This window comes from Eublepharis macularius, chromosome 5, assembly GCF_028583425.1.
Source record: "Eublepharis macularius isolate TG4126 chromosome 5, MPM_Emac_v1.0, whole genome shotgun sequence".
Lineage (NCBI taxonomy): Eukaryota > Metazoa > Chordata > Lepidosauria > Squamata > Eublepharidae > Eublepharis > Eublepharis macularius.
In genome coordinates this window covers 130,770,262-130,783,566 of record NC_072794.1, presented here as the reverse complement: position 1 = coordinate 130,783,566, position 13,305 = coordinate 130,770,262, and the positions used below count along the sequence as shown (strand labels likewise).

General features: G+C 40.9%; 1 protein-coding gene across 3 annotated transcripts in view; it reads right to left on the bottom strand.

The window, feature by feature from the left end:
- The window catches only part of LZTR1 (leucine zipper like post translational regulator 1), a 41,583-nt gene that overhangs the window by 7,006 nt on the left and 21,272 nt on the right, over nt 1-13,305 (bottom strand). Inside the window, exons 16-20 of one of the 3 annotated variants that reach the window (XR_008597052.1) lie at nt 11,186-11,312; nt 9,300-9,449; nt 8,287-8,392; nt 2,052-2,372; nt 1,808-1,882 (exon numbers count right to left, since the gene is read on the bottom strand). Coding sequence is in view for 2 of the 3 variants with exons in the window: in XM_054980109.1 (XP_054836084.1) it covers nt 1,730-1,882; nt 8,287-8,392; nt 9,300-9,449; nt 11,186-11,312 (536 nt within the window). In the remaining variant the exon portion in view is untranslated. Of the gene's footprint in view, nt 1-1,728; nt 1,883-2,051; nt 2,373-8,286; nt 8,393-9,299; nt 9,450-11,185; nt 11,313-13,305 lie in introns of those variants that run through there. The other 2 variants (XM_054980108.1, XM_054980109.1) reach the window with 2 other exon arrangements.

Sequence of the window (13,305 nt, the reverse complement as noted above, 5' to 3'; positions counted from 1 at the left end):
GATCACACTGCAGTTGACTCAGTTCAGAAACACAGAAGAGTTAGAGCATAAATGTCAGAGAAATCAAATGTTGTTTAATACCTAATCTGCTGAGAACTACTGCAGTTTTAACAAAAGTTTAGCAAAATCAATGTTCTAGTTAAGAAAAACTTGTCAAAGCTAAATAAATTTAAAAAACTGTTTTCGTTGTCGCATAGTTGTAGTAATGATGAAAATTACCACTACCTAATACCTCCCATTCATCTCTCCTATTTTCATCACAGTACAAGTCATGTTATGATATTTTTCAGAGACCAACAGAAAAAGGAGGCAAACAAAAAGATACTTTTAATTTATTTTAACTAGTTTAAATGGTATTTTTTAATACTGGAAAAATGTAGATGATTCAAAGACAATGTTCAGGATTCAAAGATGCTGTGGTTTAATGTTAACATGCTATGGTTTAATGTTAGAGCACATGCTTTGTATGAAGAAGGTCCTAGTTTCTGTACCTGACATCTTCAGTTAAATATCAGTAACTAGTGGTGAGAAATAATTTTCTGTTTTGGACTCCCTGGAGTGCTGCTGCCCACCCAACAAAACAGATAATACTAAGCTAGCTGGTCCGACTCAGAATATGGCAGCTTCATATGATAGACCTAGTATTTTAAAAAACAACTTTCAGTGAGTGACTCATCAACTGTGCAAAACACTGATTCCTCCTCTCTTTACAATTGAAATTATTTGTTAACAAATCAAACACTTGGTCACTCAGCCATTTCGTACCATGGTACCACTTTTTACTTTTTTTACATGTGTGTTTAAGCTGATCATTTGTTGGAAGTGCAAAACTGCTCTGGAGATAGGGAATTTTTTAAGTGACATTATATGTGCTATCCAATCAGTGCAAAACTGAGGTTAGGTGGACAGAATGCAGAATGGGCACTTCTAAATTATCCTTTCTGTTGTAAGAGTGTTACATCTTTCTTTTCCCAACTAGTTTTGCAAAATGAGCTTGTGAAATTATAGTAAAATTCTTTATTTTTTTCAATGAACATGTGACTTTCCTCCATGCCACATCACTTTCAAGAGCAGTTTGCATTGCAGTACAGGGGAGAGCTGATGTTTGAGGAGGCTTTAGACTTGTTTTTCTTGGACTTTCACTGTTCTTCAGATGCTAGCCAATAACAACATTACCAAATGTACGATTTTATCAGAAAGCTGAGTTTTATTTATACCCAATTATAGGAAAAACGTTATATGGCATATGACTAATATCACCAGGGCTTTTTTTCTGGGAAAAGAGGTGGTGGAACTCAGTGGGTTGCCCTAGGAGAAAATGGTCACGTGGCTGGTGGCCCTGCCCCCTGATCTCCAGACAGAGGGGAGTTTAGATTGCCCTCCACGCTGGTGGTGTGGAGGGCAATCTAAACCCCCCCTGTCTGGAGATCAGGGGGCGGGGCCACCAGCCATGTGACCATTTTTAAGAGGTTCCAGAACTCTGTTCCACTGCGTTCCTGCTGAAAAAAAGCCCTGAATATCACACACAGAAACATGGTCTTGTCATGGTACACATAATGGTCAATATTTAAAAGAAAATCACATAACAGGTAATAGTCACTGAAGAAACAGTTTGAAAAGCCATAGCAATATTTAAAAAAATGTCATCAACCCTATTATTATTAAAAGCAGATTATAAAGCACAGCATACAATCCAAAGGGTGGAACAAGAATGAAATGGAGGACTACCTTAAGCTGTTTTCAGCCATGGCAGTGAAAGGGGACAGCAGATGCCCAGAACCCCAGAAAACATCCAACCAACCTTGGTGAACTGGTGAACAATGATATGTAGGCAATGCCTCTTCATATCCAAAGCCTGGGTCTTGTCAGCTGCCTCTAAAATCTGAAATGCAACAAAATTGTACATTTTTACTGAATAAAAACTTAAAATCCATAAGAACAGGCTTTATAGAATAAGATATCATGCTTGGAGGGATGGATTATGCACTTGCTCTAAATTTATTTCTGAACTTTATAGTCTTCATTAGAAAATATTTGGGGAAACTCCTTACCTTGCAGGATGTTATAATAGCTCTAGATTATGAAGAACCTAGTTCTTCAACAGGTCTCTTCAGGCACTATGTTTTAAGTGTATCATTGGCGAAAACCTGGAATTGCCCCGTATGATGGTTTCCCCGGATTGAGCATGATAGTTCCCTATCCATCCAACCATCCTAGAGTCCAGTTCACAGTCTTCCAGTTTAGCCATCAGAACGTGAGGAACCTTGTCAAACGCTTTACTGAAATCCAGATATATTATATTGACAGCATTCCCGCAATCCAGTAAGCCTGTCACTTAGTCGTAGAAGGAGATGAAGTTGGTCTGGCAGGATCTGTTGGGAACAAATCCATGTTGACTTCCCCATATCACCATGTTGTCTGTCAGATGCTTGCAGACTGACACCTTTAATATCTGCTCCAGTATCTTCCCTAGGACAGAAGTCAGGCTGACTGACCTATAGTTCCCTGAATCATCTTTTTTCCCTTTCTTGAAGACAGGGGCAACATTTGCCCTCTTCCAGTCTTCCAGCACATCAGCTGTCCTCCAAGAGGCCAGAAAGATGATCGACGAAGGGCCTGCAAGCTCTTTTGAAAGTTCTTCAAGCACTCTCAGGTGCACCCCATCTTGCCCAGGGGATTTGTACACATCCAGTGCAGCTAAGTGCTTCTCAGCAACTTCTCTGCCCATGTCAACCAGCAGCCTTGAAGCCATGCCTTGCCTACTACTATCTCTAGGTGAGTCTGTTCTCTTCAGGGAGAAAACTGAGGCAAAACAGTCATTGAGCCTTTCTGCCTTCTCTCTCTGTCAGAGGTTCTCTGTTTTCACCCAACAATGGGGGGTATCACACTCATTACTTTCCATTTACTCATGTATCTTAAGAACATCATTTTGTTGTGACATGTCCCCTGGCCAGTCTCAGCTCATTCTGAGCTTTGACCTTTCTGATGACTGCCCTATAGTGCCTAGCTACCCCTAGATACTCCTCTTTAGATGCATTTCCTTCCCTCCATTTCTTGAACATCTTTTTTCTTCTGTAGCTCATCACAGAGCTCTCTGTTCATTCACACTGGCTTCTTAGATTCTTTACCATGATGATTAGATTATTAGATGGTTATAAAGATGGGCTTTTCAACAGCAATTAGTCATGATACTTATATGGAACATTAATGTTCAGATGTACCAGTTAACTTGGGGAGTACCAGTTAACCTGGGGAGAAATTATGCAGAAATGATGCTGGAATATAGTTGCCTTTATGCTCTGCTGGGGATGAGTATTGTGAATAGGATGGTGAACTACATCAACCTCCAGTCTGATCCATCTAGGTTCTCTTTAAGTTCTTCAAGAATGATTAAAGGAATCCAAGTAGTCCCCTTTAAGTCTGTGCAAGGCTTTATACATGTGTAGAAGAATGTATAACCCCCTCCACCAAGGCACCAAATAGTTCCTCATACTTCCATCAATCTCCTTTTGAAAAAGTGATACATAGTTGTGCTCTTAACATCAGAAACTCCAATTGGTACAGAACACTGCAGCACAGTTACTGTTGGATGCAAGGTGGAGGACACGTCACATATTATTCAGGCATCATGTTGGCTACGGATTGGCTATTGGGTTCAATTCAAGGTGCTGGTTATCAGTTAGAAGCCCCTTAATTGCCTTGGATCCTCATACCTGCTAGCCTGTCTCTCCTCCTATGCTCTGTGGTGATAGTTTCACTCATCAGACCAAATCTTTCTGAAAGTGCCACCCTGCAAACGATAAGTTTGGGAATTGCCCATTCACATGCATTCTCTGTGGTGACTCCCACCTTCTGGAATAGCCCTGCCTGAGGAGATCAAGGAGGCTCCCACACTTCTATCATACCACAGAATGTGCAAAACAGAAATGTTCAGGAACACATTTTCATAAAGGGATTAGAACTGTAGTAGAATGGAACAGTTTAGGACGGCGCTTTTATAAGGGATTAGGATTATAGTCTACTACAATATTAACAGTAGGTATCATATTGCTTTTACTGCATTGTCTTCTATCTTTGCAATCCACCTTCTGCATTGTTTATTGTATATCTTGCCTTAGACAGTTTGTTGTTTGCACTGATTTCTAATTTTGTAATCCTAGTCTATCTGAATTGTTCACTGGAGATATTATGCTGTCCGATTGCATTGTTTTTATACTCTATATCTGCCCTGAGCCTGAGTGAAAAACATAGGCTATAAATAAAGTAAATAAAACAAACAAAACAAAGCGGTCCAGGTGTTTCCTAAAAGGGGCAGTTCTGTGCAGACAGAATACCCATGTTTTGCAAACATCCATGAAATGCAAGGCTCTTTGTACTCTGGATGCTGAATTAAACAAAACAGGTAGGGAGAATGAATTTCTGGTTGAGGCAGAATTTGATAAGAAGTTTGATAATAGTCAGGGATGTACTGCTTAGAATAATGGAGAATATATATTTGTTTTAGATAGAGGAAGCTAATAAAAATAAGGGAAAGGGGACAAAGGGTGGGAAAGCTGTTGGAAGTCAACAAAAAAAGGGGGGGAAAGGGAGGGGGTTAGAGATGAAAAAATTGGGGAAAATTGAATGTAAATGTAAAAATAATGTTCTAACCCAATAAAAAATTTTTCAAAAAAAAAAAAAAGAAGTCTGGGCACAGAACAGATTTATCCTTATAGAGTTGGAGAGAGGGAGGATAAGAACAAACACTACAAAATTTGCTGAACTTTCTTGCTGAATGTACAGTGACCAAGGTGGCTACTTTCAGAAGGTAGCAGGTGGCTAACAGCTGAAAGGGTTGTTTTACAAGCTCAAGCTGTAAGTCCCAAGAGGGTGTGGATCAGGAGGGTGAAGCCTGAAAATGATTTCTTCACCATAGGCTGTGCAAAGAGGTAACAGCAATATAGCAGTGGGCATGCAGGTGAGCTGTCTGCCAGGTACACCCTTAAGGAAGAGATTCCTAAACCTAGAGAGCAAAGCCGAAGCAAATTCTATTAGATAAAGGTTACTGACAGGTGAGGGTGTCCTATCTTTGAGCCAAGACACACAGGAGAAACCTTTCCACTTCTGAGCATAAAAGCAACTAGGAGAAGGGTTTCCTAGCATTCAGGAGTATTTCCCACAGAGCCGTAGGCCTGAATCATCCTATATAATGAGTTTCAGAGTGGCCACATTTTTGTGTAGAGCTCTACCAAAAACCTGTGACAGAATGTCATGTGCCTTGGGAGATACCAGCAGTTGGTTCTTGGCTGTGTGGAAGACCTTGGCAAACCATGTTGTTGTAGCCAGTAAGAAGTGATCAATATCCAGTTTGTCCTCACTTGGGCAATACACTGTTGACTGCCTTGTGATCAGAAGGATGGGCTCCAACTGAGCTGAAAAGCATCACCAAGAGAGTATCTGCTTGCACTTGCTCTGCTGTAGTAACTGTGGCACTTGGTGTTGTTGGATGAACCAAACAGAACAACTTTGTCCATGCCTCAAACAGGAGTAATGCAAGAGAACACATTCCATGGGAGACTGAGTAAACCTGCAACTACCAGAAATATAAACTGCTATAAGTATGATATAATACCCAATAGACATCTCCCATGATCTGCAATTAAGGTGGGAGTTATGGAAGCTGCACATTTGTTGGCCACATTGTTGGCAGTCACATGTATTACTTTCCCTAGCAGCTCAGGGAGGTCTCCCTTAGAGACGAAGACTGCTGGGAGCTCTATAAAGGTGATGAAGAGCTGTCTTTCTTGTGGTGAGTAGGGCTGACTGCTAGCATGTTAGCCATATTGCATGCTGCATTCTCACCTGGAAACAGCTATGGTTAAGTCACCTGAAGTGACCCTGGGCATCCCTTATCAATGATAATGAACCAAGGCTTTTGATGGCTGCTAATGATAAAAACACAGAAGCAAACTCTATTGCATATCCTAGTTTGACATGGTCGTAACTCAGATGTCAATGGTAATAGCTTCCCACACTGACAGATGTCATCCAAAGTGCAGGACAGATGATGAGACAGGAAGGTTGAATTTTTTAAAAAGATGACTTTGAGCACTGAAAGGTGCTGGGCCTTGGAAGAGGATTTAAAAGACACAGCAGAGATGGACTGACAAAATAATGAACAATCTATGAAGGATCAGTCAGGCCCCAAATGGCAAACTCCAAACCATTGCTTCTGCCTCTGGATCTTATCTGTGAGTAAGGCCCACAGATAAGTGGGCTACAGACGTAAACACCTCTGCACTATCTTCAGGGTATCATCCATCTTGCTGCTGAACATGTTCTCCCATTCAAATAGTAGCTTCTCAAATCCTTGCTTTAGCCTTAGGAGTTAAAGCAGTCTACAGCCATCCATGCACGGTGTCATACAGCAGCAGCTATACCCATGCTTTTTGAATGAAAATCTGCTATGCAGCTTCTTGGTTACACACAACACTTCATTTTTGAGGATCTTTTCAGAAGCATCCTTTTGTCCAGAGAAAGTATTGCTTTGGACTGACATATCTGCAGGACTGACCCTTGTGCTATGTTCCACCACAACAGCTTTGCTCATCAGAGCAAAGCCTTCCATATATGCCATCCTGTAAATGAGTAAAAAAAGCTGGTACCTGAGCTTTCTCTGTTGTGGCCTGTGCTTTGTGGAATGGTGTGCCTGAGGCAGCAGGAAGGCTTCCACACTTTTATCATTCTGCAGAATGTGTAGAACAAAAATGTTCCAGAGGCATTTTTATGAAGGAAACAGGACTGTAGTATAATGGTCTAGGAGGGTGCTTTTGTAAAAAGAATTTGATTGTAGTCTCTTGCCCAATTCATTGGATGTATTATTTTGGTTTTGCTGCCTTGTCTTCTACTTTTATAACCCATTTTTTGCATTGTTTATGGTACATCATGGGTTAACAATAACATACTTTTTCCCCTGTGTTGTCTTCTAATTTTGTAATCCTAGTCCTATAGCAATTTTCCTTGGATATCTTTTGTATGGTGTCTAGCCCTGCAGGAATGGTAGTTAACCTGCAAGGACAATGCTGCCAAAGAGTTACACTTATCTCCCATGCAACTGAAATTCCTTCCATCCTTGTTCATCAGCTGAATGGGGTAATCATCTCTCTTTGCCCCAAGAGATCAACACCACAGCAGAAGCTATCTAAGTCTTCCAGAAACTGGAGACATCAGCGCTGGCTTCTCCCAAGAATCATTAGGAACCAGAGCAAGAAGCACTGGAAGTGTGAGAAGAGTATGGGCTTCAGAGTCCACTACTCAAACACTAGGTCTTGAACCTATGAGGACTGCTGTTTTACATCTTGTACCAAAGACTAATTATGCAACATACAACCAAATAGAAGAGGATGGAGTCTTGTTAACAGATACCAGTGGGCCGGAAGAGCTTGATTCTTTGTCTGACTTCATGGAATCCAAAGAATCATCAACTTCATCTTCTGATCAGAAAAGAAGAAATTATCCTAACAAGGAGAAGCAGTTCCAGGGTATGCAACTGAGATGACAACAGCCTTTCAAAAGCTAACAAATGAAGCACAACTAGTGCTGAAGTAGATGAAAGAGGGATCAGTACTGAATGAAGCACTGTACTTGGTTCCATAGACTGTGATTTTAAGCAGGTTGAGAAACAACAGCAGATGGAATTAATATATGGTTCCAATCATTAACAGTGTACTGCAGTGGTAAAAGTGATCTAACAGACTCTCTGATGCTACTGCAAACACTTCTAGGCAGATGAGGTGATCAAGGACGTATTCCTGGAAGAATCAGCAGATAATGGCTGCTCACAGTCAAAAATGGACTCTAGAAGGAGGTCCTATATGGTTTTATCTGGTTGTCCTTCTGAAAAGGATCAAATCAGCTGAACATCATGAGACTAATCTTTATTGGCTTATGGCATGTAAGGGACTGGGATGGGTTTCTGCATCTTGCGCAGTATCAGTTCTAGTGATTCTTCCTCCGTGCCCCCCATCAACCACCCCCCAACATCAGATATATGTATTTCAGAGTATACTATTAAATTTAGAGCAAGGTATGTTTTCTTGGATACCAATGATTTCACAGAGACTTAGACAGAATTTTTAACAGGAAGGAATACACTAACTTCTTCCAGCCATAATGTTTTGTCTGAGAATGTGAACTAATGTCACAAACTTTCTAGGCAAAAATTTATGGGCTTTTTAATTGACAATTTCCCATAGCAAAAAAACTTTTAAGGGACTAATTATAACTAGTTCCAAACTGAACAATTACCTGGAGCACATTTTCCACAGTAACATTCATTTCCAGGTTCTGCTTACAATATGCTTGCAGACGGTTATTGTAGAACCCATAATAATAAGGGGCAGCAAAGAGATAGCTTTAAAAGGCCAGTTAAAGAGAATTCATGTTTCAAGTTGTGAGGAACAAAGGTACCATAAACATAAATGGAATGGCAATAAGGATTAACAGAGATCTGACCTCTGTCTGCTTTCTCTCTAACGTATTCTCATTATAATTGCAGCTGGCTGCCTCCTTGAAGTTTTCTTTGGATTTGGGCCATGCACACCACTGCTGCTTCAACCATACTATATATGCAGCAGCTGTTGCCTAATTTTCTGTGAATTCAAACATTCTGGAAAATGACATTGTAAGCAAAACAAAAAACTCAATGTCCTTGAAGATGATCTGTTCTTTGGGTAAATTAGCAACACATTAATTCCTAAGTCTTATGGGTTGGATCCTATGCTCCACCAGTGGAAGTCACTGAAGAAGCTTTCCCAGCAGCCATCTTTGAACAATGCTGGTGGTTAAGGGACCCATATGGACAAAATACAAATAGTAGCAATAAGAAAGAAACTGCTAGATTGCTAGTGCCGGTGGAAAGATCCAGCCTTCTACCTATCTGAACAGCTTTGGCCCAGGACAGAAAACTGGAAGCTATACAAAGAGGTAGGCAAGCAAGCAATAGGTGGATCTCCAGTCTTAACCTGTACAGGCTAAGAGTACAGAACAAATTCACACAAACTTCTAGAATTAAGAAAGCATGGTATCTTAATAATTTAGGATACTATTTCTCCTTGCATATGCAGAGCTATCCCTTTCCCCCACACTGTTTTACACTTATCAAGCCCTTACAACTGGATATACAATAAATTCACTGCCAAAGAACTACTGACTCACCTAAGCAGCGTGTGATTTTGTACCTTTATAGCTGAACTGGAAATGCTGCCACACTGTAAGTGCATTTTTATACAGGTTTAAAACAAAGACTAAATAAAGGATACAGAGAATCTTCAGGAGGCATGTTCACTTCACCATAATAAATATATCTTAGCATAGACTCAAATGCTTGTTTGCTTGGAACCATCTCTCCTATAGAAATATTAACTTGTCCATCTTCTGGCATAAAAGAACGGAACATGGCTTCAAAGTAACTGGAAAAATGCCAATATAACAATACAAGAGGAAACATGGTAAATGATAATAATCAATTGGGTTTTCTACATGTCTAGTTCTTACATAATTGCCATACAGTAAGCAAAGAGTGGACAGAGATGCACGGTAGCTCTGCAAGGGCATTTCTAAAGGTATTTTTCAAAAAGTCATAAAATTAATTGTCAAAAATTCAAATTTCTCAACAGCAATGTTTTACTAAATATTTGTGGGACAAGCTGTCATTTTAGCAATATTCCATTACCTTTTCTTACTCTGAACCCACCTATAATTCCCAAGTGGGGGAATGAGACATACTACAAGAAAATGATATTACTGTCTTGTGACAGAAGAGAGACAAAAAGGAGTTATGACTTCACCAATAGTGGAACACTATGCAGCAAATCCATGTGGAGCACCGGAGAACTGACTGGTGTGGGTAAGGGTGGGGTGACTGTGCCAGGCAAGAAGAAGAGGGAGAGAGAGAGAAGACAAAGGGAAGAGGTCTGAATCTACCTGTGCTAAGAAACTCCTTTCTTTTGCTGCGTGACCTCATGTACCATTCAGTTACCAGAGTGTGTGCCAAGAGAGGCTGGTGTACCACCCTGGCTCTCTAGACATACAAATTAGCAAACAAGTCCTTCAAAAAAGCAGCAAAAATTGCAACTCTATAGGGGCCTGCTACCCAGCTGGTGGGACTCCAAAACAGCATGAGAGTCACAACTACGACTGAAATCCACTGATTTAGTATATTTCATCTTGTATAATCAACTGTTAACATCAGTGTCAACGTAGTAATTTTTGTCTTGTTTCTGTAAATTGCCATTGTTATTTCATAATTATGCTATCTTGAATGGAAACAGCTTTTGTGCTGGTGAAAATAGGTGGAGGTGTCTTCTCTGACCACCCCAAATGCTTATGCTGGGGGGATTGTGTACGAGCTGCATAGTCAAAAGTGAGGAAGAGAATTTGGCAAGAGCCAGCAACAAAGCTGGCTGGATCCAACCCATCAAATTTATACTAAATCAATAAAAGCAGTCTAACCTATTACTATATAAAGAGATCTTTTCTCAAGACTGTAGAAAAGAGGAAGAGTCTAGTAGCACCTATAAGACTAACAAAATTTGTGGCAGAGTATGAGCTTTTGTGAGTCACAACTCACTTCTTCACATCAGATCTTCAGAAGTGAGCTGAGACTCATGAAAACTCATACCCTACCACAAATTATGTTAGTCTTACAGGTGCTACTGGGACTCTTGCTCTTTTCTACTGCTACAGACAAACACAGCTACCCATCTTGATCTTTTCTCAGGACTGTTTGACGTTATTTCCTGCCACCCCCTCCCCCATTCTATGCCTAGTGAGACCAGGAGTCATCTGAGCTCATACACTTTTCCCTCTAGCTCTTCACTATGTACAGAAATGAACATAGACACTGGAAGAGTCTGTCCTTATTTCAACACAGGATCTCCCTTGCCCTGGGTACTGAACCTGCTTCCCTCCCACTATGTTTTCAGTGCCCAGTGACAGAGAAGAACCTGCATTCAAACCAGAGCAGCCTCCCGCAGTTTGGATGTTCACTTCTACATGCAATCAGAGGTTATTGGTATATATGAGGAAGCAGAGATGAACTACATAAACAGTCTCACTACTCTGAGAGATGGGGGGGGGGGAATAACACTCCAACAACCCCTAATACAGTTTCGTATCAGTGAATTATTAATCCAAGTAGACATACCTGGAGCGAGCTGCAAGAATAGCTTTATGAGCAGCTCTTGGCTGACCATCTAAGAGTAATATTATATCACAAAACTCAAGCCCAGCACCTTCTAGATAAGCTTTCATATCCTGAATCAATGAGGTTCCTGAATTTAGGGAAATAAGTAGCAGAGAGATATGGATTACTTTATAGGTAACATGAAGCTGAAACACTGAGATAGTTCATATCAAGGGGAGAAGTTTAATAGGCAACACACTATATTACTCCTAGGGTAAGATACTGTTAATTATAAACACATGATCATTAATATAAAAGAAAATACATACATTTGATAAGACTATTTTCAAACAGAATAGGGGTACTTTTCCAATATTACATAGTTTGCACAAAAGACAAAATCTGAGGCCCCTTCTCTTGTGCTTAAGACTCTAGCAGCTTGCAAATGACAACATTTAGATTAGGTTCCTCTGTCAAAGAGTGTGAGGGTCCATTCTTCCACTCAGGGCAGGGGGAACACGCACACGAGCTCTGTGTCTTTGTTAGTCAAAACTTTACAAAACTGCCAATTAGCCTCAACAGCTGCCACTAGTCTTTTTAGTCTATCCCAAGGCATGGGAGCAAAAAAGACAAATCTCCCAGCCTATCAGGGACCTAAAAAGAAGGTCTACCCTGCAAGGGTGACTTGCAAGCAGAGTTCTTTCACAAAAATGTACCTGGTAGGTGGTTCAGGGTCAAGACACCAGTATTAGCCTTTTGAGGTTTCAGAGTCAAGAACCACAGAAGATAAAAAATATGATTATTTATTTAAAGTGCAAAAATATTCAAAAAGACAGACTGTGGGGGTAAAATAACAAAACTTTAGCATATATGCTAAGTACAACACATACCATAGTAATTCCAGAAGGCAAAACACAAGTTAGGCACAGGTGCAAGTTACCTCAGACTCTGTTACATAAAGACAGACAGGACCTTAGTTCATATCCATGACAGCAGACAAGAAGACGGTTGCAAAGGGACAGCCATCTTACAGAAGACTCAAGACTCTGGCTTTTAGCCTCTCAGTTCGCGTCTCTCCATGTTGTTAATGTATTTTATAGGTTTAGGGCTTAATTGGCTCAGGCCTGTTAGCCAATCAAGACCCCAAAGATTAATGTCACCATTGCTAGGATGAACACGTGAGTGGGCAGAAGTTAAACCAATCTGCAGCTCTGATCCTAGCCTCTTCCCACAGGTGTGAGATTCGTTTAGTGTTCTGGAATGTTGATTGGTTCAAATCTGTGCCATGGATGCTCTGCTAACAAGCTAACTCTCATCTCCAAGGTCGCTGTGTACTGAAGCTGCTAGCAAGCTCTGTAAACTTTCTCAGGCCTCTGTCCCGAACCAAAGTTTTAAACATGGTCACAGTTCGAACAGAAAAGCCATTTTCTTTACATCCTCTAACTCTCCCTTCCATCAGTGTAGGGCTCTGAAAAGTTTCCCCAGAGTCACCTAAGGAAGAAGTTTGTGTGATCTGTGTGTCTTTCTTTCAGAACCTGAAGTTTCTTCTCGAATCTTTCTTCTAGGGCTGACAGGAGAGGCAAAGAGGAAGACTGGGAAGCCTCTGTTAGATGCCTTATCGTTTGCTTTCTTTCCCCCATGAAGTCAGATGTTATGCCTCTTACCATGATCCTTTTAACCCACTCAGACACAATAAACCTGGAAGACCATCAATAATGAGGATGCCACTGCACAGCTTTTCAACAAGGAAATATCTGCGGGTGAGGAAGCTGCCATTTCTTCCCAGCACCTCTTCCTAACAAGGCATTGCATGTCCCAAATGACAGATGCTGCTCTTCTAATACAGAGCAAGATACTGCTAGACACCAGAACTTCATTCACATCACCTGGGGGATGGAATATCCAAATATGAATTGTCCCCATTGTCCTCATACCCTCATGTATCTCAGGGGTTCCACAAGCACCACCAACAGCCTCCCAGAATGAGCAGGCATTTCTTTCTGTACCATTATGTTCCTGGCCACAGCAGCCACTACCTCCAACTGCAGTCTTGGTTCCCTAAGCTGTGGGCTAATGGCTGGGATGGCTACATTATTCCATGACTCTTCCAGATACTGAGTCTCACAGGGCAAGAAAAGGCG